We start from the raw sequence: 23761 nt of genomic DNA, 5'->3' as shown, positions 1-23761 counted from the left end.
TGTTGCACATCTGCCTGCTTCAAGACTCGCCAATTGACAAACGAACAAAGAGAGCTTCGGAAATAATTGCACGCTGGGGTGTGGCTATAGTTTGTTTGCTGAATCACGCATAGACTGGGCTTCGGGTAGCAGCCGAACGGCGCGGCCTGGCGTTTGATCCCTGTCAATGCTAACTGCTTTTTTTTTTTTTTTTTTTTTTTTTTTTTTCCCTTTTCATTCTTCAAGACTCAATTCTTCAATATCAAAAACCAGAATACGAGAGAAGAAGCTGCTAAAGAAAGCCAAAAGGTCAGCACGAGAGTTACAAAACAAAGTGATACTGTATCGCCGATAACTTCGCCTTGATGCGCATGCCAGGGCACTTGAGTTACAAACAGACACGGGCTATCAAGTCACTCTAGCTCGGCCCAACACGCTGGAATTTAGAATTGCATATCACGTTGCTCGTTGGGGACAGACCCTGAAAGAATCGGGTGCCAGTTTCCATCGAGTCACAAAACGTGGTAGTTGGCTCTCCGCAGGGAGTTGCTTGGTGCAATGGAGCGCAAGAAGATTGTGCACGTTTTAGACACCCCGTATACCGCAGTGGAATGGTTAGCGCCCTGCGGCATCCCTCTTTGTATTGTGCAGGTTTGGTCAGATGCTGACTTATCGGGGAAAGGCCTCAAGTCAGCCAGGAGGACCAAGATGTCATCCTAGAACTCCTCTGCCGGTATGTAGAAATTGCGTCGACGAGCATCTGTGTACAGCTCCATCTGACGATAACTCTGCTCTGTCACAGGCTTCTAGCTCCTCTTGGAACACATCGACGATCTTTCATCACACCATCCAAGGGGAAGCGGCGAAGGACTCGAAAAAAGGAGAACGCTCCTAGTTCAGAACCACCTGCAGAAGCAACTCCAGCGCCTCCTGCTCCAGAGCTGGCCGCCCATGTCGATGTCGGCCTGTCCAAGATCTCCCGCACCTTACAGCTCATGTCGGCTAAAAAAGACGGAGTTAGCTCGACGCCAGGAGAAGTCGCTACGCAGTACAGCGTCGTTTTTGTCGCCCGCTCTGGCCAGTCTTCAGCCTTTCATTGCCACTTTCCGCAGATGGTAGCCCTTGCTGCACAGTCCCAGTCACCAGAGAAGGCTGTCAGGCTCGTTGGCTTCTCGAAGTCTTGCGAAGAGCGGCTGAGTGCCGCGCTCGGCATCCCCCGGGCTTCCAGCATAGGTCTGCGGGACGATGAGCCGCAGGCCAAGGGACTCATCGATTTTGTACGTGAGCACGTAGCCCCAGTCCAAGTCTCTTGGCTCGAGGAGGCTTGTTCCGCCAGGTTCCTCGAGACGAACATCGATGCCGTACCGACCAAGGTTGGGAGTAAGAAGCCAAGGCTGTCGTGAGCCTGCATCTGGCAGTAGCTATGATAATAATGGCAGAATAGTCGAATAGATTGGCCGATGAATAGTAGGGTAGGTCGCGCAGATGGCTGCACCTGTCTACGCTTTTCTCGACCGAATGTTGTTCATCGTCCACCAAACACACCAAAACGCTGTTCCCTCTGACAATCGGCGACCTCTAAAAGCATCCAGGTTCGTCTGGATGGCGCAGAACATCCCAGCCCCTACTTCAGATGACAGATCAGATCCAATACCGCGCGAATTGCAAACCAGAGTGGAAATTCTATTACGGTCTATATAACTAAACCAGAACCCTCTAAAAGTTTAAAAGGATAATGGGGTATACGATCTATGTATGGATCTGGCCATCATGTTCCCAAACTCCACCTAAACGGCATGTAGGTTCCCCGTCACAACCGTAGCCCACCGTTCCCCACTCTTAAAACCGACTGATCCCCCTCCCAAAGAGCCAAGAAACCATCCAATAGATGGGCACCAGCAGCTTATTCCTCACCGACATGGACTTGGTGAGGTACGCACCCCGCCAAATCACCCACGCCACCCAGCCCCTGAGCGCGTCGGCCTGGCTCTGGTGGATCGCCTTCCAACTGCCCAGATATGTCAGCGTGCCCCAGTTTCGGAACTTGAACTTCTTCTCCGCCACCGCCTTAGCCCCGCCCCTGTTCAGCATCTTGGCGAGGTGTGCCGCCTGCTGGCTGGCCACCTGCGCCGTCTTAGGCAGCGCCGGCTCGTTCTCCATGACGGCGCAGTCCCCGATCACGTAAACGTCTTCCAGGACGCCGGGCTGCTCGTCATCGCGGTTCTGGGTGCGCGCGCGGAGGTGGGCGTCGGTGATGAGCCCGCCCGTGCGGGGGTCGCGGACTAGGTGGCGGGGGGCCACGCCCGACGGGGGATTGGCGCCCGGGGAGGAGAGCTGTTTGGCGGTGAGCTTCGCGGTGAGCGGGTTAGCCATGAGCCCCGTGCTCCAGACGACCATGCCGGCGCCGACTTCCTCGTCGCCATGCTCTTGGATCTTGATCTTGAGCGCGCCGTGCCGCCGGCCAAATTCGCCGTCCGCGAGGCGGAGTCGCTGAAGATGATGCTGAGTCTTGACCGAGATGTTTTGGCGGGCAAAAGTGTCCATGGCGTACTGGGCGAGGGCCTGATCGAACATAGGGAGGACCTTGGGGGCGACGTCGTACACGGTGATGCTGACCAGGGGGATCAGGTCGGGGTACAGTGGGGCCAGGTCCTCGTGGATGAGGTCGTGCAGCTCGGCGGCGAATTCTATGCCGGTGGGCCCGCCGCCGACGATGGCGAAGTGGAGGAGGGAGCGCTTGTCGTCGTCGCTGAGGTGGTCGGACCCGCGCGGGTAGGAGCACTGCTCGAAGAGGGAGAGCACGCGTAGCCGGATGCGCCGCGCGTCGCCGATGTCACGGAGGAAATGGGCGTGCTCGCGCACGCCCTCGATGCCAAAGGTTTGGCTGTAGGCGCCGCAGGCGATAACCAGCTTGTCGTAGTGAATATCAATCAGGTCGCCCTTGGCTCTTTTTGTTACGGTTTGTCCAGTCTGTGACGGCGGAAGGGGAGACGGAGGGACGACGGTCTTGCTTGCTGCCTCCTCGGCCGCGTTCGTCTCGACGCGGATCACCTTGTGGTCAAAGTCAATGTCGTCGGCCCATCCCTGGTAGAAGTCGATGTTCTTCCCCAGACGGCGGATGGGCTCCAGAATGGTTCGGAATTCGAGGGTTCCGACCGAGGTTGACGCCAGCAAGGGGGTGAAGACAAAGTAGGAGCGCGGCGAGATGACAACGCGCTCGTACTTGGCCGGGTCGAGCGTTCTGGCGAAGCCGTAGCCTGCCCAGCCCGAGCCAAGAATCACAACCCGTTCCTTGTGGATTTCATGACCTGACGATGGGGTTAATTACCACGCTTACTGGTCTTGAGAGAGAACGCCCTACTTTTGGCGAGACTAAAGCTGCGACTTGGCACATGCGGTAGGGCGAGTGACTTCGGATTGAGGGAACAACGGGCAAGCAAGTCAAGAGGAATTCTCGGCCGACGTGATAATGAAGCCATGTTACCAAGGGTTGGACCGAAATGGACTTCTTGTCATACTTTTTTCAACAACAAATAACAACTGCCCTCGGAGTCTCTAAAGGCTACAACTACTTGAGCTGAAATTTATCCATAGCAAGCTTGTGCACCTGGCATTCTTCGGTGCATGTGTCATACACAAAACTGATGCTCGGGGTAACCCGGCTGTGTGGTTGATGTCATGGTTGTTCTCACGCCAATGATCCGGAATCGCAAGGGGCGAACTCCCCTAGCAGTTCGACAGCTTAATTCCCGGGAATTCCCGCTGCCATAGTAGGTGATCAGCCCATATGTCCGCTCACAGCTTCCACTGATGGGTACGAAGTTTGTGCACAAAACCTGACCGATGCGGATAAGGCTGATGATGCGTGCAGCCACCCCTTGGCCCACCAAGAGAAATGTCACAGGGCCTCGGGAGCCAAGAACTACAGCCGTGGTTTAGCGCGGGAATGCCGCCGCCAGTTCCCGCCCTTTCAGCAGGCTGACGAAAAGGGCAATCCCTGCCTTCAATTCTGGGGCGATTGGAAGGGTGAATCATTTTCTTCATCACTGATAACTCGAATCTCCGTCGTTGCAGCCTCAGGGCGGGTTACAAAATCTACTCCTGCAGACTGGAACATTACGCCTAGCTCCCTCAGCTCCGTCAGCTCCGTCAGCTCCGTCAGCTCCCCCGCTACGCCCCAGTGATGGTTGTCGATCTCAATCCTTTTGAGATCCGCGAACTGCCCATTCGTGACGGCTCCCAGCAGAGCCTGCAAAGCCGGAACAATGTTGCAATAGATGGACCTCATGACCCTAAGTTCGCGCAGGAAGACGGGCAGTGTCGAGGTAAGTGCGTCCTCTTGACGTCTGAAGTACCCGGGAAAATCGAAGGAGCACTCTTGGACCTGCAGAATCTGCAACACCCGAAAATCGCGCAGGCGGCCGGCGAGATGGAGGCCATGCGGGGGGTCTTGACGTGGTTCCACTATGCCGTCGATGGAAAATGTGAACTCCCTCAATGTCTGGCTCCATGGACGCAACGCGTAGACAGCTTCGCCGAATTCGAGATTATGCCTGCTGCCCCAGCCGCTCGGCGGGGGCAGGCCACTCCGTCGGATGCTGACCTTTGACAATCCCGGTCCCACCGCACCTAGGAGGTGAATCAAGGAGTGGACTGTCAACAGGGTGTCAGTGAGCCTCAATTCGACGAGGTTCTGCAGCGGAGGCGGTTGGGTCAAGGCCGCGCTGGACGACGGGAGACGTTCTTCCCGCGTTTTGCGGCCCAGATCGCCGACGAAATACTGAGAAACCCAAAGGCACCCGTAGCAATGGAGGATCTCGAGATTGGGCGCCAGCCTCAGTGTAGATATGGCTCGATCAAGCACGTATCCGCCTTTCTTGAAACCGCTCAAGGCCACGTTTTTGAGTGACACCAATGAAGAGAGCGAAGGATCCGGCCGAGTGGGAAACGGGCCACCGAACTGGCGGAAGTGGAACCTCTCTAAGTTCGGCATCAGCTGCAGCAGCTGAGAGAATAAGACGTCGTGTTCGACCCCCTCTCTCGCCTCAGCAGGGTCTTCAGGTTTAAGGCCTGCTCGACGCACGCCGCCCTCGATCACGTCGGGGCGTCGTACCGTCGTGGGCACCCCACCGGCGTGACCAACTTCGACTTCGGACACTATTGCCGCGAGATCAGGCCGTTCCGACACGGTTCGGAAAAAGAAATATAGGTCGTGGTTCTGGAAAGTATAAAAGTAATGATATAGGAAGGGCTCTGCCGCCATGTGCAGCACTCTGCACGTCCGGCTGAGGCTAGCCAGGCCAGTTTGCTCGTCACGCTTCCACATTGGCGGCTCGAGTTCGCCGTTGTTCGATTCCAGCTCGAAAGGGCGTATCGAAGTCGCATGCCCGCCCCGGCAGTGCCAGCAGAGATAGCCGCATATTTCGTTCAGGAGCTCCCCGGGGAGAGCGTCCAAGCCAGATCGTGCCATCTCTGAGTATCCAGACACGGACAGTCTTGTGTTCGTGGATGCCTTCTTATCAAAGCTTTCAGCTTCCGGGGTACCGGCCCACAGGTATTTATCGGGTTGATTCAATGATGCATATGACTGTCCGAGTTGCTACCCAAATGACGAACGGCCACTCAGAGCACGGCAACCACCATTCCTTCGCGCCTCACCCGCCGTGTCCCGGTCCACAAAGGGCAGACGCGCCGGAGCCAACAATGAATACGACCGCTCCCAAACGAACCTCGCGAAAGAAGTTCAAATTCGAAGCCGTCAACCAAGCTTTCAGAGCGTCAGCCGTTCCGGTCTTTGACAATGGTGAACCCGGCGAACTGTGTTTGGCTTCGGGACCCAGGATGCTGGGCTACACGTAGTCTCTGACACACAATCCTCATTCCTCTGGCTGGGGTTGGGGAGCCGTGGCCGGTGCAGTGCGTTGTGGCCCGAACGTTGTGGAGTGTTTATGTGTACGTGTAGTTCTGCCCATGCGAATTGATCGGCTGATCGAAGTGGGCTATAAAAAGTGGGCCAATACGTTACCCAGCCGGTCTTGGAGCACATGAGACTACCTTAATCAGATACCACTTGCATCTTCATCGCCAAACATAACTAATAAACCCAACGCACCCAACGCAGCCTCTCGTGCATCCAAGACCTTCCGCTCATAGATGTCACAGTACAGGTACTGCATGTCGTATCCAGGCCTCTAAATTCTCTCTGGCCACGTTTAATAACAGCTCGTTCCGCCTGCCCAAATGACTGATTACAGCCGCGATCCCTACCCTCTTCACAAGAGACTGCAGTTAACATTCAGAGCACTCTTGGGTGGCATTCCGACTGCAACGAAGATGACCCTTCCACCGGAATGGCCCAAGCAGCTTATGCAGCTTGGCCTGACGGCAGACGAGTGGCTGACCGAGATATTTGAAGACCCAGCGAATGGACGACTCGCCCAACAGTTCCGGGTATCTCAAGTGACGCACTACAAGAACACCAAGGCGAAGTCGAAGTGGAAGCACGAGTTTGTCGTAGCGACCCTGCGTAACAACTCGCAGGACAATCGCTCTAACGATGCATGTCTTTACCTCCGTTATGAGCGTTGTTGGGACGACGAGGATCAGGAAAGTGACGATAAGCTACCGTCGAAGCTCGGTAATTCGAGTGCGCTCTCGTCAATCCTCATCAATCAGCCGAAAAATAGGGTTGACAAACTCACCCCCCTGTCTCAGGTTGCCCTTAAGCGGCTAGAGAAGTCTGTCAAGGCTGGGGAGACACTCCGTCTGAGGTCTATGCGTTTTTATCCATCACTATAATTGGCGGCACCCAAACTCTAAACTGATACCCTACATCAGGCAGATGACGTTTGAGGCTATCACCCCAACTGCCTTTGACCTCGCGGCCGTTCTCAAAGCCCATTCACAGCTCTCTACAACATACCGTCTGCACACGACAATGTGCTACTGGTTCGCCGGGTCAACGTACGAAGTACTTGAGCGTCTCTACGGCGGACAAAACGAGAACTTGCAGCACGCGAAGAAGGCCGGCAAACTCGGCCCTATCACAGGATATCCCGGGTACCGCCTGATGCAGGCGAAGGAAGAGGCTGGAGACATGCGCGGTCTGGTCAACTTGGTCAGGAGCTTCGAGCAGGGCGGCGAGGGCAAGAAGCAAAATGAAGTCCCCGATGCCGCGTTGAGGGAGGTGGAGGAGGAGCTGCGACAGATACCCAGGTTCGACCGTCTCTGTCAGTTGAGCAGGGAGTGTAGAGACCAGGTCGTGGCAATTATCGAACAGGTGCGTGTTAATTGTGTGACAATAAGGCATATTACTTAGTCTTTGTGTTAACATCGGTGCAGCGCGAGCGAGAGGAGAGGGACAGGCAGGAAGAGGCGGCAAGGGACAGAGCTGGACGGGTCGCTGCCGAACAACAGCTGGTCACTACCGAACAACGGCTGCTCGCTGCCGAACAACAGCTGGCCAAGGAAAAGGCTGAACGGGTTGATATGTCAAAAAAGCACGCTGAACAGATGGCGGCCAGAGATAGAGAGCTGGATAAGTTAAGAGAGCAGTTGGGGGCACAATTGCCAACGGTGAGCAGCAGTAAGTGAGCGGGGCTATATCTGAACCTACTTACCAAGATGGTTCGGTTGTATTCCTTTAATGCCAAAGCTCTTCCTCTTAGGACCACACCGATTAAAACGTTCACAGCAGCATACAGGCAAGGTCAGTTAACAGGGTCTCGGGTGCCTAGGCACCTAGCTATCTATGATCTTTGGTCAGTTAAGGGAACGACTCAACGAGATGCTTGTGAAGGATGGCACGGCAAATAAATCTAACTCTATTCATAGAGCATCCGGTACCTGTATAATTCAGTCTGTTCTCCTAGAATCAGTCCGTCCACCCCTATACCCAAACAAAGGAAAACAAACTGGTCCATAGGCCATCCTTATATTAGGTCAAGGCACGTCAAAACTTCCTGGGAGATATCATTCGCGGAGTCATCGTTATTAATTAGAGAGATGTCGTTGGAGATGTGGTTGGTAGCCAGGGCGGCGTCGTTGGAATTGTGAGACAAGCCCTGTCTGATCCGGACAGTCGGGGCTCGTGCGGCACAGACCACACCATCTTTCATTACCCACGACGGGATGACTTATGCCACAAAGTTGGTAGTTTCCGATATTCGCAGCTCGTAGGATATTGCTCCGAGGGACAAGAATCGAACAGGTAGGTACCTGCCGCCGGCTTGGATCGTGATTTGCGCGAGTAATAGATCGGCAGGTTCCGAGGACGCTCGTCAACGCCCCCTTTTCCCGGAACTACACTAACTCTCGTTGGTTTGTTTTGCGGAGAGCTGGAGAGCTGAATCACAGTGGAGCGGTGGCTGATTTGGCCGTTGCGATGATTCGTCAGACCGGGGTACCATGGCTTCTTTGGAGCGCGTGAATTGGGAGGCCAGTCCAGATTTCGGAATGAGTCCATATTTTGGCGCGCAATATTTCCCCACAACACACGCTGGTTTTCTCAGCCGTTCATTCTTCCATGTTGCTGAAGGCGGCCTACATACACATACAAATACCAGTCATGGCCATGGCTCTTGCGTCAAGCAAGGCACTCCCCAGGTTTCCTCAGACTTGCTCGTGACAATGAAGGCCACTACCCCAACTCTCCTCCTTGCCGGCAGCGGCCTTACGCTCGCGGCCCCGGGACAATCTTTATACCAGCGGGCCCCGGCCCCGTCCAAGAGATGGGATTATGATGTCTGCCAAAGTGATTGCGCGCTTGCTGGCATCCCGATCCCGGACAAGGACAACTTCCAGCTCCCGCTGGAGCACCTGTGGTCCGAGCAATGCCCTCCCACCTACATCCCAGGCTCGGACGCTACGTCCAGGGTTTGTCTCGAATTCGTCGGCCCCTATGTGTACTTTAAGTTCTCACCCTTCCCCGGCTACACCTACGAGAACGCAGCCGTCGGCTGGACGCTGATGGGCGACATGCGCACGCCCAACTTGTGGAACCCACCTCCCCCGCCGTCGACTGGTACCGTTTTATGCGAGGCCGACGGCGAGGGCCTCGTCTGCAAGCTACCCTTTAGCGATATCCTCAACGTCTCTTCGACGACGGGCATCAAGGACCTGCTGTCCGGCATGTGCCCCAACAGTGATTCTGAGGGCCTGGGTCTCTACCTCCAATTCTCGGGCAACGTCAAGTCTGCGGCGGGGACACTCCTGCCCTTCCGCCAGCAGTACCCGTGTGCATCGCGCGACTCGAACCGCCAGTGCACGGCCTGGAACAACAACTACGACTACATTGAGATCAGCTACCGTTGCACCAAGTGCAACGTCTTGCCGTGCACCACCGCCACCAGTACCAGCTCCCCCACGACAAGTGCCACGGCTTCCCCAGCGCCCTGCGATTTTGGCACGGCATTTGGATACCAGTCGGCCCAAAAGTCATACACGCTCGATACCCAATCCGGCCAGGGCTGCAACCGCTGGGGCTGGTACGAGACCCCGACGCTCGCCGAGCTGCAAGGCGGAATCAGCGGGCCCCTCTACGTCGGCGCCGGAGGCAACGATATCTCCAAGGCGACCAACGTGGGCATCTGGACCGCAAAGGCAAGCACAGCGGGCCAGGTCACCGTCACGTACCTCACCACCCCGCTCTATAGCCTCGCAGAGGTCCACGTCGACCTGGCCTGCCTGCCCATCGACAAGTGCGCGCCGGGATCGTACACCTTTGGCCGGGACGGCCTCGGTGGTGTCTCGACGTTCACGACCCCACAGCTTCAGTACCCGTCCTGTTCGGGCGGCTCCAGAGCAGCCCTCATCATCCATGCCGCCATCAGCCAGACGGGCATTTGCCTCGCGCTGAATGCATAGCTGAGCCCATCGCCGCTCGCAATCTCATGTACTGTACCCTGATGGCGTTTTGAGGAAGGGCGGATGAAGGAGAGACGGTAGACAGAATTGCTGGTAATACTTAATGCGAAACACTTTGATAATGGCGATTGTGGCACCTGGCGCACTTAGACAGTACGTACAGTACACAACAAACGGATGCTGCATACGGTATTGTGGTAGTGTAGTCAGGGCTCCAGGGAATAGTGCATGGGGGACTTCTTCGCAGTGCTTCCACTCTGCTCTAGGGGTTGGTTTTGAAACGGAGCTGGGTGGGGAGCTGACGTCCTGATTGGCTGCTGTCCGGGGCAAGAGCAGGGCGGCTCAGCGGCAGACAAGGGAGGGGCCCGGGCGGGGATCCGGGCGGGGTCTGACGGAGCAGGGCGTGAAGCGGGCAGGGACGGGTCGCTGCAGCGGGGTTACCTTAGCAACCGAGCCAGACCTGCGGGCGAGGGGCCGTTGGCTTGTTTACTTTGCGCAGCCAATCAGGACGGCCGCTGCGCCGTCGCACCGCACCGAAACCACCTGTGAGGGCTCCCTTAAACATCACAAACAAAGATTCCACGGCGCTGCAGCAACAGTTACCGGTCTGTCCTCCTCACCATCACCTCCCATATCGGTGGCTGGCTATAGGTCGCTGCGGTTTCGTGGTCAGCGTTCATTTGATACCCCTCGATTTCATCACAAATCTCACTTGGACTTAGTTGCACGATCCTTTGCGACAAGCCGCCCGTGGGTTTTTTACTCTTTTTGTTTTTTTTTTCTTTTTTGCCTTCTCTGGCGACTGCGTGCACCTGCCATCCCGTTGCCGTCAGTACATTCACTGGTGTGCGCCGCAGCCCAAGTTTCCGCAGTGAGCGGGCATGAAGTCGCTGCAGTCAACACCAGCAATCTGAGAAAAGAAGAAAAAGAAGAAGAGCGACTGAGCATGTCATCGGAGAACCCGGTATGTTGCCGTCGCTCGCAAACCACGCCGCTCTCCCCTTCCCCCCTCTAACTTTGCGCCACAAGGTACAGCCGCTGCGTCTCTCAAAGAGCAACACAATGCCTTCGCCCACAAAGGCGGCGAGCGCAATCCCGCGACCGCTCTCGGAGATCTCTCCTACCGAGAAGCGCCGGAATTCGCCAAGCTGGAATCAAACCACCAAGGTAAGACATGCACATGCTCATTGTTTGTGCCATTATCCCTTGGGCGCCACATGCTGATCGAGACGCAGAAAATGGCGCTTACGGACTCGTCTCCGTTCCAGTCGTCGCCCCTAGAGACGGCCACTTCGCCGCGCCTCTTCTGGCAGAACCGGAGCTTCAACTCGGAGAACAGCTTCAGCGGTCGCTCTGGCTCGCCTTCTCCAACCCGTCGCTCTTCCATTGAGCGCTTGCAAAAGGCGTCTCGCGTCAAGAACAGCAACATCTTGGCTCTGGAGCAGAAGCAGGAATACGACCCCACCCGGATACCGCACATCGAGCGCCCGCTGGCTAAAGTCCAGGGCAACGCGTTCGGCGGTGCCAGCGTGGCTAGCCTCCGCTCCGAGAACCGCGGATTTGGCCACCAGAGGAGCGAAAGCAAGACCAGCATCCCCATCCTGAGCCCTTCCACTTCCAAGACGGCGCTCCCCGCGCCAATGAGTCCGCCGGTGCGGCCCATGACGCCCAGCAAGGACCAAGCCTCACCTTCCAAGTCCTCGCTTTCGTCAAGTCGCTTCAAGAGCAGCTTCGATCCAGAGACCGGAACCTGGTCCGAGACGTCAGGCTCTGAACGCAACCTCCCCGAGGGCAAATCGCTCCACCGACACGCAAAGAGTGTCACCTTTGACGCGGCGCCCCCCCAGGTTAACGAGTACGAGATGGCCACCCCAGACCTCTCGTCCATCGGCAGCAACTCCAGGGAAGGCAGTTACGATTCCGAAGAGGACGAAGATGACGACGACCACTACATGATTCACGACGGCGTCGACATGGACGACAGCTTTGATGCGTCGCTCGAGGACACAGACAAGACGCCCGTGGTTGGCCCGGATGACTGGAGGCACGACGGCCATGAAGAGGACCCGTTTGAGAAGAGCCCGATGCCCGAGGACCTTCCCCCCATTGCGAAGCAACCACATCATCGCAGCGACTCCTCCAACTCGAATGGCGAGAGCAGGCCCCTGCCGCCTCTCCCGGGCGCGGGCCAGCTTGCCAGGAGCAATTCCACCGCCTCCAACGGTCTGTCTGCAACGGCCGAGCGCATGCTGGGAGCGCAGAGAACCCTGCCCTCTCCGCCCCCTGCCTCTTGTACCAAGTCGGAGATCCAGAACATCGGCACCGGCAAGATGTCCCTCGAGGAGCGTCTTAGGCTTATGATGCTTTCTGACGATGGAAAATCTGCCGCTGAGCAGCAGCGTGAGCGCCGCATGAGACGTGCCGGTGCTCGTGAGCGCGGCGACAGCCAGACACCAGAGCGCGAGACTCGCAGCCCAAGCGCTCGGTCTCCCTCCGGATACGAGGAGGAGGACACCGTTGGAGAACTGTCAGGTTTGGAAGAGTATCAGCTTCCCCCTCGCATCTCGCGGGAATCCATACTGCGGCGCGTGAACGGCAACAAGTTGTTTGGCCGCGAGTCTGACTATCACTTCTCGTCGCCTCCCCCCGTCTCGTCTCCCGAGCACGCCTTTCCCTATGATCCCGATGTGCCAATTCCCAGCACCGAGGACTCCATGCTAGACGAGTCTGATGAGGAGGGCAGCGTCATCATCAAGCGTGACGCTGAGGACAAGGACTTTGATGTCTATTCCATCCCCGACATGTACCAGAACTCTGAGACTCTGGATCATGAGGAGTTCGATGACGAGAAGCGCCCATCGGACGATGATTGCGAGAGCCAGTACTCCAACGACAACGACAACGGTGCTAGGAACAACAAGCAGGGTCAAGAGTCGGAGGAGGACCAAATCCCTACCCCACGAGCAACCACCCCCGCCAATGAGCCTCCGCCGGCGGTTCAGGAGTCTATCTCTAGCGCTACACTTGAGCTTTCGGCCGCGAACGAGGAGAGCGAGTTCTCTAAGAGCTTCGATTCGTGCATGCTGGCTAAGCCCGAGGAACCAGAGGTTCCCCCCGAGCCCGAGAAGCCTACCATTGCCGATACGCCGGCTTCGCTCCAGCGACCGCTTACACCCGAGGAGCAGCTCACGAGATCCCTCACAAAGCCCGAGTATGACGGGTCGGGATGGGGCGAGGACGAGTACGACGAGCCAGGGACACCCGAATCTGTCATTCACCGTCCGATGCCGGACAGTGACGACGAGGAAGCCCGGCACTCGCCTGCAATTCCGGAGCAGGTGGCCACCGTCAAGTCTTCATCGGGCTCCAAGCTCAAGACCCGCCCTTCGGCGACCCCCTCAGATCTCGCGGCCATGCGGGAAGCTCGTCGGCACGTCAGCCGTGAGGTTCCGCCCATCCCCGAGCGGCACCACAGCAGGATCTCGCGCGACATGGGCGCCGAGATCAGCCGGGCCAACGGCGAAGACTTCCTCGAGCGCCACCCAAGCTTCAAGAAGCGCAGCCTCACGCTGGATCTGGACCTTGGCCTCAGCCTCGACAAGGACTTTGACCGCGTCATTGAAGCTCAAAAGGTTGAGTTTTACAAGCTTTCTTACAACAACCCACCCTCCAAAACTACCCCCAGCGTCTGCCACAGTAGTGCGGCACCGGCGCGTCAAGAGATGCCCCCTTCAAGCACTACAGGCAACGTTAGTACTGACATGTCTTTACACAAACAGCGCGGCTACCTCATGCGGCAGAACACGAAGCTCGTCGCGGCCAGCGACAAGGACACTGACGACCTCCGCGGCTGCCGGTCGGCGGGCAACTCGCCGGTGAAGGCGACACGTCCGCAGTCGTGGACCGTCGAGCCGTGGAACGGCCAGCCCCGGAAGCGGAGCATCCGCAAGAGGACCCCCGCGGCCGGTCCGGTTCCGCCGCTCCCCGGCCAGGAGAGCAACGCCGCAGCACTGACACAGCTCAGCGAGGAGGACCTCGCGGCCGAGATGGCGACCGAGGAGAGCGGCGAGCGAGGCCGGCTCTTTGTCAAAGTAATGGGAGTCAAGGATCTTGATCTACCGCTCCCGAAGAGTAAGCCTTTCCTTCCCCCCCCGGGGTTCTACCGCCAGAAACCCCAAAAACAGCTTCAGCCACTAACAGATCCTTTCTCTCTCGGCACAGACGAGCGAACCTGGTTCAGCCTCACCCTCGACAACGGCGTGCACTGCGTGACGACGGCGTGGCTCGAGCTCGCGCGCAACGCGCCGATCGGGCAGGAATTCGAGCTGGTGGTGCCCAACGACCTCGAGTTCCAGCTGACGCTCAACGTCAAGCTCGAGAAGCCGGCGGCGCCGGTGCAGACGCCGGCGGCACTGAAGAAGGCGCTCCCGTCGCCGACCAAGGCCAGCAAGCCCAAGACGTCGACCTTCTCGCGCGTCTTCGCCTCGCCCAAGAAGCGCCGCGAGATGGAGCTCCGCCAGAAGCAGCAGCAGGAGGAGGAGGAGCGGCTCGCCGCCGCCCAGCGCGAGGCCCAGGCCCGGCTGCAGATGAAGGCGGCGCAGCCGACGGCGTGGGATCTCCTCTCGCCGCTCGCCGCCGAGGACGGGAGCTTCGCGCGCGCCTACGTCTGCCTCAAGGAGCACGAGGCGCGGTGCTTCGGCCGGCCGTACCAGGTCGAGGTGGCGGCCTTCAACGAGTGGGCGACCGAAGAGGCCGGGTTCGCGTCCAGCGTCAAGAGCAAGAGGGGTGGCGCCGTGCCCGGCGGCGTGGTCCGGAGGGCACCCTACAAGGTGGGCAAGCTGGAGCTGCAGCTGCTCTTTGTGCCGAGGCCCAAGGGCGCTACCGACGAGGACATGCCCAAGAGCATGAACGGGTGTGTGCGGGAGATGAAGGCGGCCGAGGAGAGGCTTGCACGCATGTGGGAAGGCCATTTGAGTCAGCAAGGCGGGGATTGTCCTGTGAGTAGATTTCCTTTTTTTTTTTTTTTTTTTTTTTTTTTTTTTTCACCTACCTCTCTGGCCGGAAAGGAGAAAATGCTAACGTGGAACGAAAATCACTGCAGTACTGGCGTCGCCGCTACTTCAAGCTTGTCGGTACCAAGCTGACGGCCTACCACGAAGCCACGCGCCAGCCGCGCGCCACCATCAACCTCGCCAACGCCAAGCGTCTCATTGACGACCGCCGCGCTCTGATGGAGAAGGAGACGACGGGCAAGAACGGCAAGCGGCGCCGGTCCGCGTTTGCCGAGGACGAGGAGGGCTACATGTTTGTCGAGGAGGGCTTCCGCATCCGGTTCAACAACGGCGAGCTGATTGACTTCTACGCCGACTCCACGGCGGACAAGGAAGGCTGGATGAAGGTGCTCGGCGAGGTCATTGGGCGCGATAGCCTGGGGAGCGAGGGCGTCACGGACGATCTGGTCGGCGTCGGCTCCTCTTCCAGGGGTAAAGGCAAGTGGTGTGAGCTGGTCCTGAAGCGCGAGGAGGCGATCAGGAAGCGCGCCGAGGGGAGGCGGGTGCATTCTAGGACCAAGAGCTCGTACGTGTGAGTGAGTGATCTTGGAGACTCGCTTGCATGATGGCGCTCTTCGGTCGGATGGTTTGGCTTTTTTGTTTGTTGATACGAACGGGATGATGTCAAGATGTCAGGACGTCCGGGACGGGCAAGGTATGGAACTGTCGGAGTTACTGTTGGGCATGGATGATGATGGGAGACGAACGAGGTGATGAGGAGTTGGTGGGGGGTTGGTGATGGATGATGGATGGAAACAGATGGATGGACAGGAATGGGTTGTATGAAAGAAACACGGGTCGGTCGGTCTTGCTCACCTAACTGACCCTTCTTACCCCTTCCGCTTACTTTTTTTTTTTTTTTTTTCTTTCTTCTTAGTTTCTCTTTCTCCCTCGCTCTCTGTCTCTCTGCTAGAGACTCTGGGGCCGGTTGGCTTGGTCCCGCCCCGTTCTTCTTCTCATTTCTCATCTACCTGTCTAGCGCTGCGCACTTTGCTTTGTTTTTAATCTTTATTGTTTTACTGTTCGGGTCCTTGTCTAGTACGGAGTTGACTTGTAAATCGGAATCTTTTTTTTTTCTCTTGGTTCGGCATTTCTTTTCTTGCTGTTCTTTCCATTTCCGCGCCATCATCTCTTATTTATGAGGTGAGTGAGGGGTATGGGAGACAAAACCTCGAGCTGGCTTGATTAATGTGTTGGGTTGGGGTTTGTTTAGACCCGGGGGACGATTCGGACAGCCTTTTTTTTTTTTTCCTGTGGTATCAATTCTTGTAGGGCTTTGGAGTGTATGGAAATGCGCCGACAGCTGCATCTTTGATCGTATTATACGCGTTGACCGGTCTGAGTGAGCGAGTGAGTGACGAATTGTGTAGAATTTGCATTGTGCTCTACCTATATTCAGAGCCACGGATTAAGGAGTACCATCATCGTCATCAACCAACAACTAGCACACAAGATGGCCAGGGGGTGGTCAATGACTTTTGCTACTACCCTTTTGCCACTACCTATACCTCCTGCTGCCGATTCCATTCGACACACTCGGCCAGCTTAACACCACTCCCCCCAAAACAGTCGAGTGCGCTGCCGATGGTCAAATCCACCTTGCCGCCGCTCAACTGCTTCACCTTCTCGAGGTCGTCCAGATTACGCCCCCCGCCCGCGTATGTCACGGGGATGCTGCACCACTGAGCCAGGCGCTCAACAAGCTTCTCGTCGATACCTCCCTGCAGACCCTCGTTGTCGGCGGCGTGGATGAGAAACTCAGAGCAGTAGGGTTCTAATCGTTTAATGGATTCTGTAAGGGTAAAGAGAACGGGGGTTAGGTGGTGCGGGAAGATATGATGAGGGAGCGCATATGAGGGCAGCTGGTTACCTTCGCACACTTCCATGTCGGTTATCGTCTGCCACTTGTCCATAGCCACGAACCACCTACCCTGCTCCCCGCCACTAACACGCCGGCAGCTGATATCAATCACCAACTTGGACTTGTCACCGTCCAGGGCTTGGAGCACGGCGTCGAGACGGGGCTGTGAGAAGGTTCCCGAGGGGAAGAGGAAGGAGGTGATGATGACCTTTTAGGGGAAGGCTGATTAATTCGTGACATGATGCCGGGAGAGTGTGGGCAAGTAGACATGCCTTCTCAGCACCGGCGTCTAGCCACTCTTTTGCATTGGTGTCATTGATTCCACCACCGACTTGCAGCCCGCCGGGCCAAGCAGCCAGCGCCTCCCTTGCCGCCTCCCGGTTCCCGGGGCCGAGCATGATGACATGGGCGCCGGTAAGGGAGTTGTCCTTGTATAGACGGGCGAAATACGCTGGCGGATGCGGAGAGACAAAGTTTGTTTGGAGGGAGGTAGTTTTGCTGTCTAAAGTCCCGCCCACGATCTGCTTGACTTGGCCTGCGTGCAGGTCGATACACGGCCGGAAGCGGGTCATCTTGTGTCTGTACGACTCGCAGTCTTCTGGATGAGGCTTCAATTAAGATGGGTTGACGGGGCACAACTGGGACTGGTCATGAGCAGCTTCGTATCAGCAATAGCAAGCTCCGTATCCAGCTTCAATCGCTTTAACAGTAGAGGATGCTGTGATGTGCGCTTGGCGGGGTAAAGCTACTGTCAAAAAGTAGAGTCACACCTTTTTCCCCACTTTGTATAGGAATTTGTATGAGAAGCATTTAAGGTCAACTTAGAACCAATGCAGCCAGCTTCCACAAGCGGCAAAATAGAAAATGACCCACTAGGCAGAAGATTTAGCTTAAAACACCTCTAAAACTATTTTTCTTTTATAATTGAGAAATGTTGGCTGTTCATTAATGGGGAGTGATGGGGCTGAGTTTTGGCCGTTTTGGGTGTGATTTTGGGAGTGTGACTCTACTTTTTGACAGGGACTGTATTTACTGGCCGCCATCGGTCGCATGGCGGGGCCAAGCTAGGCACAGATAAGATAAGGCGCGACACAATGCCCATTGAGCTCTGGAAATTTTTACCGAAGCTCCCACTACCAACCCAACCTCGTACACAGCAGTCTCATGCCATGCCCAGCCTACTTGGGAAGCGCAAATCGCGGTCCGCCGACGGCGATTCCGGAGCCCTCACCGATGCTCAAGAGCTCCTAAAACGGCACTTTGAGGCGCGGTTCAAGCCGCTCGCCGTCGCCCCCTGTGCCGCTCCGCCGAAGCCCGTCGCTGGTCGTGACGGTCGCGGCAGCGGCGCCAGCGGTGGCAGCCAGCGCGACGACGACAGCGAGCCCGGTACGGACCAATCCGAATCGGAATGGGATGGTGTTTCAGACGGCGGGGACGACGAGGATGGTGATGGTATGGCACAGAAGATTCCATGCTTACTCTGCTCTAGAACTAGGCTGACTTAGTGTAGGCTCGGGAACCCACTCCGTCGAGGTAGTCGACCACTCATCAACTGGGAAAGCGGCCGCCACTTCGACAATGAACAAACGAGAGCTAAAAGCTTACCTCGTGCGTCACTAAATCAACCCTCGGCTACTGTTTTTATCCCCCGAGCCTGCTGACAGAAGGCCCAGTCATCCCGCCCGCCTAGCCATAGCCATACGTCAGCCTCGGCGGCACAGATGGTAATCAACGCCAAAAAGATGCCCTCGAGCGAGGACCAGCCCGAAGACAGCGCCGCTTTTCTAGCCAATGACCTCGCCCTGCAACGACTGATCGCCGAGTCCCACATCCTCTCAGCAGCGGGCGGCAACGCCTCGCACTGGCAATCGCAGCACGCCGCCAGCACCGCCTCCAACACGCGTGCCTTCTCGGCCGGCCGCACGGCGCACAAGACCACCGACATGCGCGTACAAGCATTGGGAGCCAAGGAGAGTATCCTCACTCAGGCAAAGATGCCCATGACGATGCGAAAGGGCATCGTGACCACTGCAGCGTCAAAGGAGGAGAAGAGGAGGAGGGAGGCGAGGGAGAATGGCATCATTCTTGAGCGAGAAGTGAAGAAAGTGAAAACGAAAAAGAAGGGGAGAGGCGACAGGCCGGTTGATTTGCCGGCTGTTGGGAGGATGAGAGGTGCCGAGTTGAGGGTCAGTGCGAGAGAGGCGAGGGCGATTGCTGCCTCTGGGAGAGGAGCGGGTGGAAAGGGGAAGATGAAGAGGAGGAGATGATTGCCCTTCGGACAACCCGGCACAACTTGCAAGCGAGCAAACGGACAGTAGCAGGTGTCAACACTCTACCTTCCATGCCCACTCTTTGGGGAAGTCCATCTTTCCAGACAATGGTGCCGAGAAAGACCATAACCACCCTCCTTTTAAGGGGGGAAAAGACGGGGTGACCGACTCGGTTTCAGCAACGGCGCGGGGGTAGCCCCGTCTCGACCCCAAAGAGCCATATTGCTTCCCAAAAACCGGCAACACAAACTCGGTATCCTGTCCTACCTTCGGGTTCACAAACAAGACCACCTAGGACAGGGATCCTGAAACACAAACAACCCATCCAATGCTGCCCTACTCCACGAGAAAGACATCATCGGGCTGCCAGCTAGTCGACCCGCCCAGCCTGCTGGGTTGGGTCAAGCTCGCTGGGCCTGGGCAAGGCCAAGTGCGACCAGGGGTTACACAACACCCCTTTCGCTCCATTCCCCTTTTTAGGGCTGGATCGAGCGAGGACGGTGGAGGCGTGCATCTTCGTCCTACCATCTGTCCTCACGGGGTGTCTCCAGCTAGTTAGCTAACTCCAGACTGGACACGCAGTTCAAGAAAGTAGCTAGTGCGGCTGATTTTGGAGAGTTACCTGCCGGCCACGCTATACAAACTTCATCTATGCTACAACACCAGGCCACAGGGCGTACATGTATCTCCTGTTCCTATACTTCCATGTGTGCGTGTTTGTCCCTCTGCACGTGTCAACTAGTACTGTATTACCATAGGGTAGGGTCAAAGTGCTGGAGCTTGGTTCGGCCGGCCGGCCAGCCAGGCCCCGCGAGCGGGCCGATCGACCGATCGACCCCCTAATCAACCCAGCAACTTTGGCAACCGCATAGCAACAGTGCCGCGGCCATACGGGATGCTGCTGGATCTTCGGGAGCTAAGTAAATCTTCCGTGTGCAGATCCTGATCAGCCAAGGGCCGCTGGTCAATCAGAGGGCATCGACTCGTCATTTCAACTTCTTCTGGAAGTATACAGCGGCCCCTGAATGCTGTTTGTAGCCCTGTACGTACAGTACACAGACTATTGAGCACTTTTCTGACTGGAGAATCAACTCAGCCAGCTGGCCTCCACGGTGACGGTCTCCAGTGCGTGTACCGGTTAGCCAGATTCTGATGTGTATTCCGTTTGACTGCGCGTTGCCTTGCCACCAACACGTCGGTGGGTTGACGGCCAATGTGCTGGCATGCGAGATAAGTTCTATCTAATGAAATGGTTGTTGCGACCTGGGCATTGAACAAATGTACACGTTGCCGCCCGGAGCAGCGCTTCGTGTGAGGAGCGACATCTTCTCATTGCTGTTAATTTGAAATTCGTACGTAGCAAAACTATCATGCATGCTGAGAGTCTCCGACATGTCGAGTTCTTGTATCCAACTCGGGAAACTTGAAGCCCACCATCTCACCATACATCAAAATGACAAAAAAGCAGATCAACAGAAAAAGAAGGGATATATATACACATCAGGCGTCGCGTTTATGTCTTTCTCCCATCCCGCGTCCTTTACCGCTTTCCACAATCCCCTCGGCGCAGAGACCATAGAACCCGGGAAAAAAAACCTCACTAGAAAAATGCAAAGACAATCCCCGAGCACAGAGCAAAGAAAAGCCTTGGCTTCTTCTTGCGCCCGTCTATACCGTGATGCGTCTTTTAGAAGCGCTGCCTGCCTGCTTGCTTGCTAACTCGCCTGCCAACCTGCCTGCCAAGCAGAAAGGGGCAATTGCAAATGTTGTCGTTCAACAACACAAACCGAGACAGATCCTTACATAAGAACCAAAACAAAACTAAATGAAAATAGAATGCTTCCCCGGCCACGACGCTGTCCAAACAAAACACCCTTTTTGGGGATCGAGGGATAAAAAAGAAAAGAAAAAAGATATAAAATACGAAGCCCCCATCGTCCGAAGTGGATGAGAAAGAAGAGAAAGTAAAACCCAAAGACCACCTGACCTTCCCAAGGTAAATAAACCACAGGTTTGCCCTTACGTAGCTATACACATGATACATTCCGCTGGGTTTCGGTTCCCCCCCGCCAGTCATCAAAAAACAAAGCGACACCTGATGTCCTTTAATGCATACCACCCGCGTTGAGGGCCTGCGGTTGGCTGATCGTCATTGGCATGCTGAGAGTCTGGAGGCTATTGAACGTTTGCGTCGGCGTCATGCCCGCCCCGCTCGTTGACGGCATGCCGTGAATCGTCGAAGTACCACCGTTAACAGCTGAATCGAGTGACCCAGCAATATAACCGTTTTCAGACGTCGGGGACGCGTCCTCCAGCGAGTCCATCTGGTCCTCGCCAGAGTACTGCTCCTCCTCCTCGCCAGAAAGGTTAAAGCTGCCCTCGGCACCATCACCGCGGTCATGGGTACGCTTGTGTCTGCAGGGAGACAACATGTTAGTCTCAATCTCGCACATAGAGCTGGTATATGGTCGGCTTGGACGCATGTGCAGTGCTGCTGTTGTGTTGTGGCTCTTGGCGATCTCTGGAGGCTTGGATGTTTTGTTCGCTTTTTGGGCGATTGACAAAGGAAATGATACATCAAGGAAATGTTGGGGGCATACTGTGCTAGGTTGTCTGATCTGGAGAATGCCTTGCTACAATAAGGGCAGATATAGGGTCTTTCCTGTGTGTGTGTTCTCACGTGTCTGGGACTTTCGGTTAGATATCCGGCAGGAGGATTCCATGTTTGACAAATGAAATGAACTCCAGCCTTACCGCTTCAAGTGCTCGAGTCTCTTGAAGAGACGGCCGCACGTGGGAATGGGGCAGGAGTGAGACTTTTGGGGATACGGGCCAAGCTCCATCACGGTGGCAGAGCGGGCTCTCCGTACCACATGAGGACCGCCCTGCATCAGGGGTCGTTGTTCGCTGAGGGGCCCCAGCTCATCGCCGGTGACTGGTGAAAAGTCCTGTTGCTGGAGAGCCATGGGGTTGAGGGCAGGGCTGCCTTCGACTGTCGAGAGCGGAGTGCCGTGGCGCGACAGCTCGATAATCTCCTTGTGCTGCTGACCGGTGAGCGGCATGCTGGAGTTGCTGTATGTCAACCCTGGTGGCGAGTTGTCCGCCGATTCATCGCCCTCAGCAACGGGGCCTACAGACGCAGATACCGACCTCCGGAGGTCCGAGGGCCGATGAGCTGCCGTCGTCGCCGGCCCCATCGTCACCGTGGTGGCCGACAAAGACGGAGGGATGGATGAGCGCCGCCTTCTCTGCTTATACGTAGGCGATCCTTCGATCACAGCGTAAACCGGGTTGGAGCCGTACGGGCGGGGGTACGATTGGGCGGCCAGGTTGGATGGTGGGAGTTGCATCATGCCGTTAATGCCACCGGCGGGATTGAGATGGTCCGGGATGGCGCTGAAGAGACCCGTCTCTTCGTTGGCGATGTAGGCGGGTTCGCCGGGAATGCCCAGCGCCTGCTGGGGTGGTGTTAACGGCTCAAACGAAATACCCCTCTGGCTATAATCCTCATAATGCGACGAGCTAAATGAGGGCGCAGGTGAGTACTCCAGGCCGTATGCTGGCATCGACGCGTGCCGCTGGTGCGTCTGGGTGAGCGGGACGCCGTTCTGGTTGTACTGCACTCGCGCGTAATCAGGCTCCCGCTTGACTACCGGCTGGGGCATCGCCGAAATCGTGGGCGGCATCGTCGGAGGCATTGCTGGGGCCATTGCCATCGTCCCGTAAGGGACCATGGCGTCCATCCCATCCGATAAAGGGGCCATCGACTGAGGAATCATCTGAGGGGGGGGCATCGAGTCCATTGCCCGCATCACCGGAGAAGTGGCTTGTGGCTGAGAAAAAGTGACCTGCTGCGCGTTGAAGGACGAAGAATTGGCCTGCTGGGCCTTGGTGAGCTGCTCGTAGAGCGACTGCGACGAGTCGTATTCGAACGAGAGAGCGGGCTCGCTGACGGCAACCGTGGTGGCATCCTGACCCATCTTCTCCCTCTTCAGATCCCTCTCGAGAGCGTCTAGAAAGAGCCTATCGTGAGGGACGCTGTACCAGTAGAAGACCTTTTGCTTCTTCTGTGTCCGGATGCAGTTGTTCTTGTAGAGGAAGTCGAGAAAGGGGCTCTTGGGCTCCTCAAGCGACGCGTCCGTCCCCGACTTCAGATTCCTCAGATCCGAAAAGATGCCTTCCTCAAACTTCTTTGAGTTCTTGACCGGGCGGCCAAAAGCCTGGAAACGGAACGAGAGACATCGTACGATGTCGGTGCCGGAAATGTGGAAGAGATTGTTCCATAGGACGCACGAAACGTACTCGCCGGTCGGGAGAAGGAACCGTCGAATATACTGGTCCGGTTGCCAGTCAACTGGCGCCGAAATGAGAAAGTATTTCACTGGAGCCTCGGGGTTAGCCAACCGAATTGTCGCGGCCCGGTCTCTCAGCGCGCCACACTCACAATTATCAACCTGCTGCAGGGCTACCTGGGCATCATGGGGGAGAGCTTGCTGAGCCTCGGTGCTCAGCATGAAAGTCTCTGGTTTCTGTTGCGCCATGGATGTACCTTGGGAGTACATAATGCGCGAAAGCCGCAATTGGCGGTCGAGGCCCGAAGACGCTTCGTCTTCTTGCGGCGCTGGGTCGAGCCTCGAACGGAGAAGATGGCAACCACCGACTATTGCTGATGAGCCGGATCGGACGTGGCGAGGCGAAGTGGAAAGAGGCCGGGTACTGGTCGGCGATGCAACCCA

The 23761-nt window shown here is 56.6% G+C and overlaps 10 protein-coding genes across 10 annotated transcripts; 6 read left to right on the top strand and 4 right to left on the bottom strand.

Moving 5' to 3' along the window:
• Positions 1–537: 537 nt before the first annotated feature.
• POP3 (RNase P and RNase MRP subunit) lies at positions 538–1382 on the top strand (the record flags this gene model as incomplete). Its single annotated transcript, XM_071066131.1, has 3 exons — positions 538–593; positions 662–712; positions 782–1382. The coding sequence occupies 3 exons, from the start codon at positions 538–540 to the stop codon at positions 1380–1382; spliced, it is 708 nt and encodes a 235-aa protein (XP_070922232.1).
• A 436-nt stretch (positions 1383–1818) lies between these two features.
• Positions 1819–3458, bottom strand: MFIFM68171_10710 (External mitochondrial NADH-ubiquinone oxidoreductase 1; the record flags this gene model as incomplete). Its single annotated transcript, XM_071066129.1, has 2 exons — positions 1819–3287; positions 3341–3458. 2 exons carry the CDS (start codon positions 3456–3458, stop codon positions 1819–1821), a joined length of 1587 nt encoding a protein of 528 aa, XP_070922230.1.
• MFIFM68171_10711 (uncharacterized protein) lies at positions 2401–2787 on the top strand (the record flags this gene model as incomplete). Its single annotated transcript, XM_071066130.1, has 1 exon — positions 2401–2787. One exon carries the CDS (start codon positions 2401–2403, stop codon positions 2785–2787), a length of 387 nt encoding a protein of 128 aa, XP_070922231.1.
• Positions 3459–3982: 524 nt separating the features above from the next.
• MFIFM68171_10709 (uncharacterized protein) lies at positions 3983–5449 on the bottom strand (the record flags this gene model as incomplete). Its single annotated transcript, XM_071066128.1, has 1 exon — positions 3983–5449. The coding sequence occupies one exon, from the start codon at positions 5447–5449 to the stop codon at positions 3983–3985; it is 1467 nt and encodes a 488-aa protein (XP_070922229.1).
• Positions 5450–6312: 863 nt separating this feature from the next.
• On the top strand, positions 6313–7572 carry MFIFM68171_10708 (uncharacterized protein; the record flags this gene model as incomplete). Its single annotated transcript, XM_071066127.1, has 3 exons — positions 6313–6749; positions 6817–7258; positions 7321–7572. The coding sequence occupies 3 exons, from the start codon at positions 6313–6315 to the stop codon at positions 7570–7572; spliced, it is 1131 nt and encodes a 376-aa protein (XP_070922228.1).
• Positions 7573–8607: 1035 nt separating this feature from the next.
• Positions 8608–9843, top strand: MFIFM68171_10707 (uncharacterized protein; the record flags this gene model as incomplete). The annotated part of the gene is made up of 1 exon (XM_071066126.1): positions 8608–9843. The coding sequence occupies one exon, from the start codon at positions 8608–8610 to the stop codon at positions 9841–9843; it is 1236 nt and encodes a 411-aa protein (XP_070922227.1).
• A 1062-nt stretch (positions 9844–10905) lies between these two features.
• On the top strand, positions 10906–15430 carry BUD4 (Bud site selection protein bud4; the record flags this gene model as incomplete). The annotated part of the gene is made up of 5 exons (XM_071066125.1): positions 10906–11010; positions 11079–13475; positions 13623–13974; positions 14065–14840; positions 14945–15430. The coding sequence occupies 5 exons, from the start codon at positions 10906–10908 to the stop codon at positions 15428–15430; spliced, it is 4116 nt and encodes a 1371-aa protein (XP_070922226.1).
• A 966-nt stretch (positions 15431–16396) lies between these two features.
• HIS6 (Enzyme that catalyzes the fourth step in the histidine pathway) lies at positions 16397–17327 on the bottom strand (the record flags this gene model as incomplete). The annotated part of the gene is made up of 3 exons (XM_071066124.1): positions 16397–16686; positions 16765–16963; positions 17028–17327. 3 exons carry the CDS (start codon positions 17325–17327, stop codon positions 16397–16399), a joined length of 789 nt encoding a protein of 262 aa, XP_070922225.1.
• Positions 17328–17924: 597 nt separating this feature from the next.
• On the top strand, positions 17925–19022 carry FAF1 (pre-rRNA processing and 40S ribosomal subunit assembly; the record flags this gene model as incomplete). The annotated part of the gene is made up of 3 exons (XM_071066123.1): positions 17925–18207; positions 18266–18363; positions 18423–19022. The coding sequence occupies 3 exons, from the start codon at positions 17925–17927 to the stop codon at positions 19020–19022; spliced, it is 981 nt and encodes a 326-aa protein (XP_070922224.1).
• Positions 19023–21130: 2108 nt separating this feature from the next.
• Positions 21131–23587, bottom strand: MST12 (Transcription factor mst12; the record flags this gene model as incomplete). The annotated part of the gene is made up of 4 exons (XM_071066122.1): positions 21131–21440; positions 21626–21709; positions 21780–23406; positions 23470–23587. The coding sequence occupies 4 exons, from the start codon at positions 23585–23587 to the stop codon at positions 21131–21133; spliced, it is 2139 nt and encodes a 712-aa protein (XP_070922223.1).
• Positions 23588–23761: the final 174 nt, after the last annotated feature.

The sequence above is a fragment of the Madurella fahalii genome (genome assembly GCF_045866475.1).
Source record: "Madurella fahalii IFM 68171 DNA, scaffold_6, whole genome shotgun sequence".
Taxonomy (NCBI): Eukaryota; Fungi; Ascomycota; class Sordariomycetes; order Sordariales; genus Madurella; species Madurella fahalii.
The sequence above is the reverse complement of the archived record's forward strand: the minus strand, read 5'-3'. Positions and strand labels throughout refer to the sequence as shown.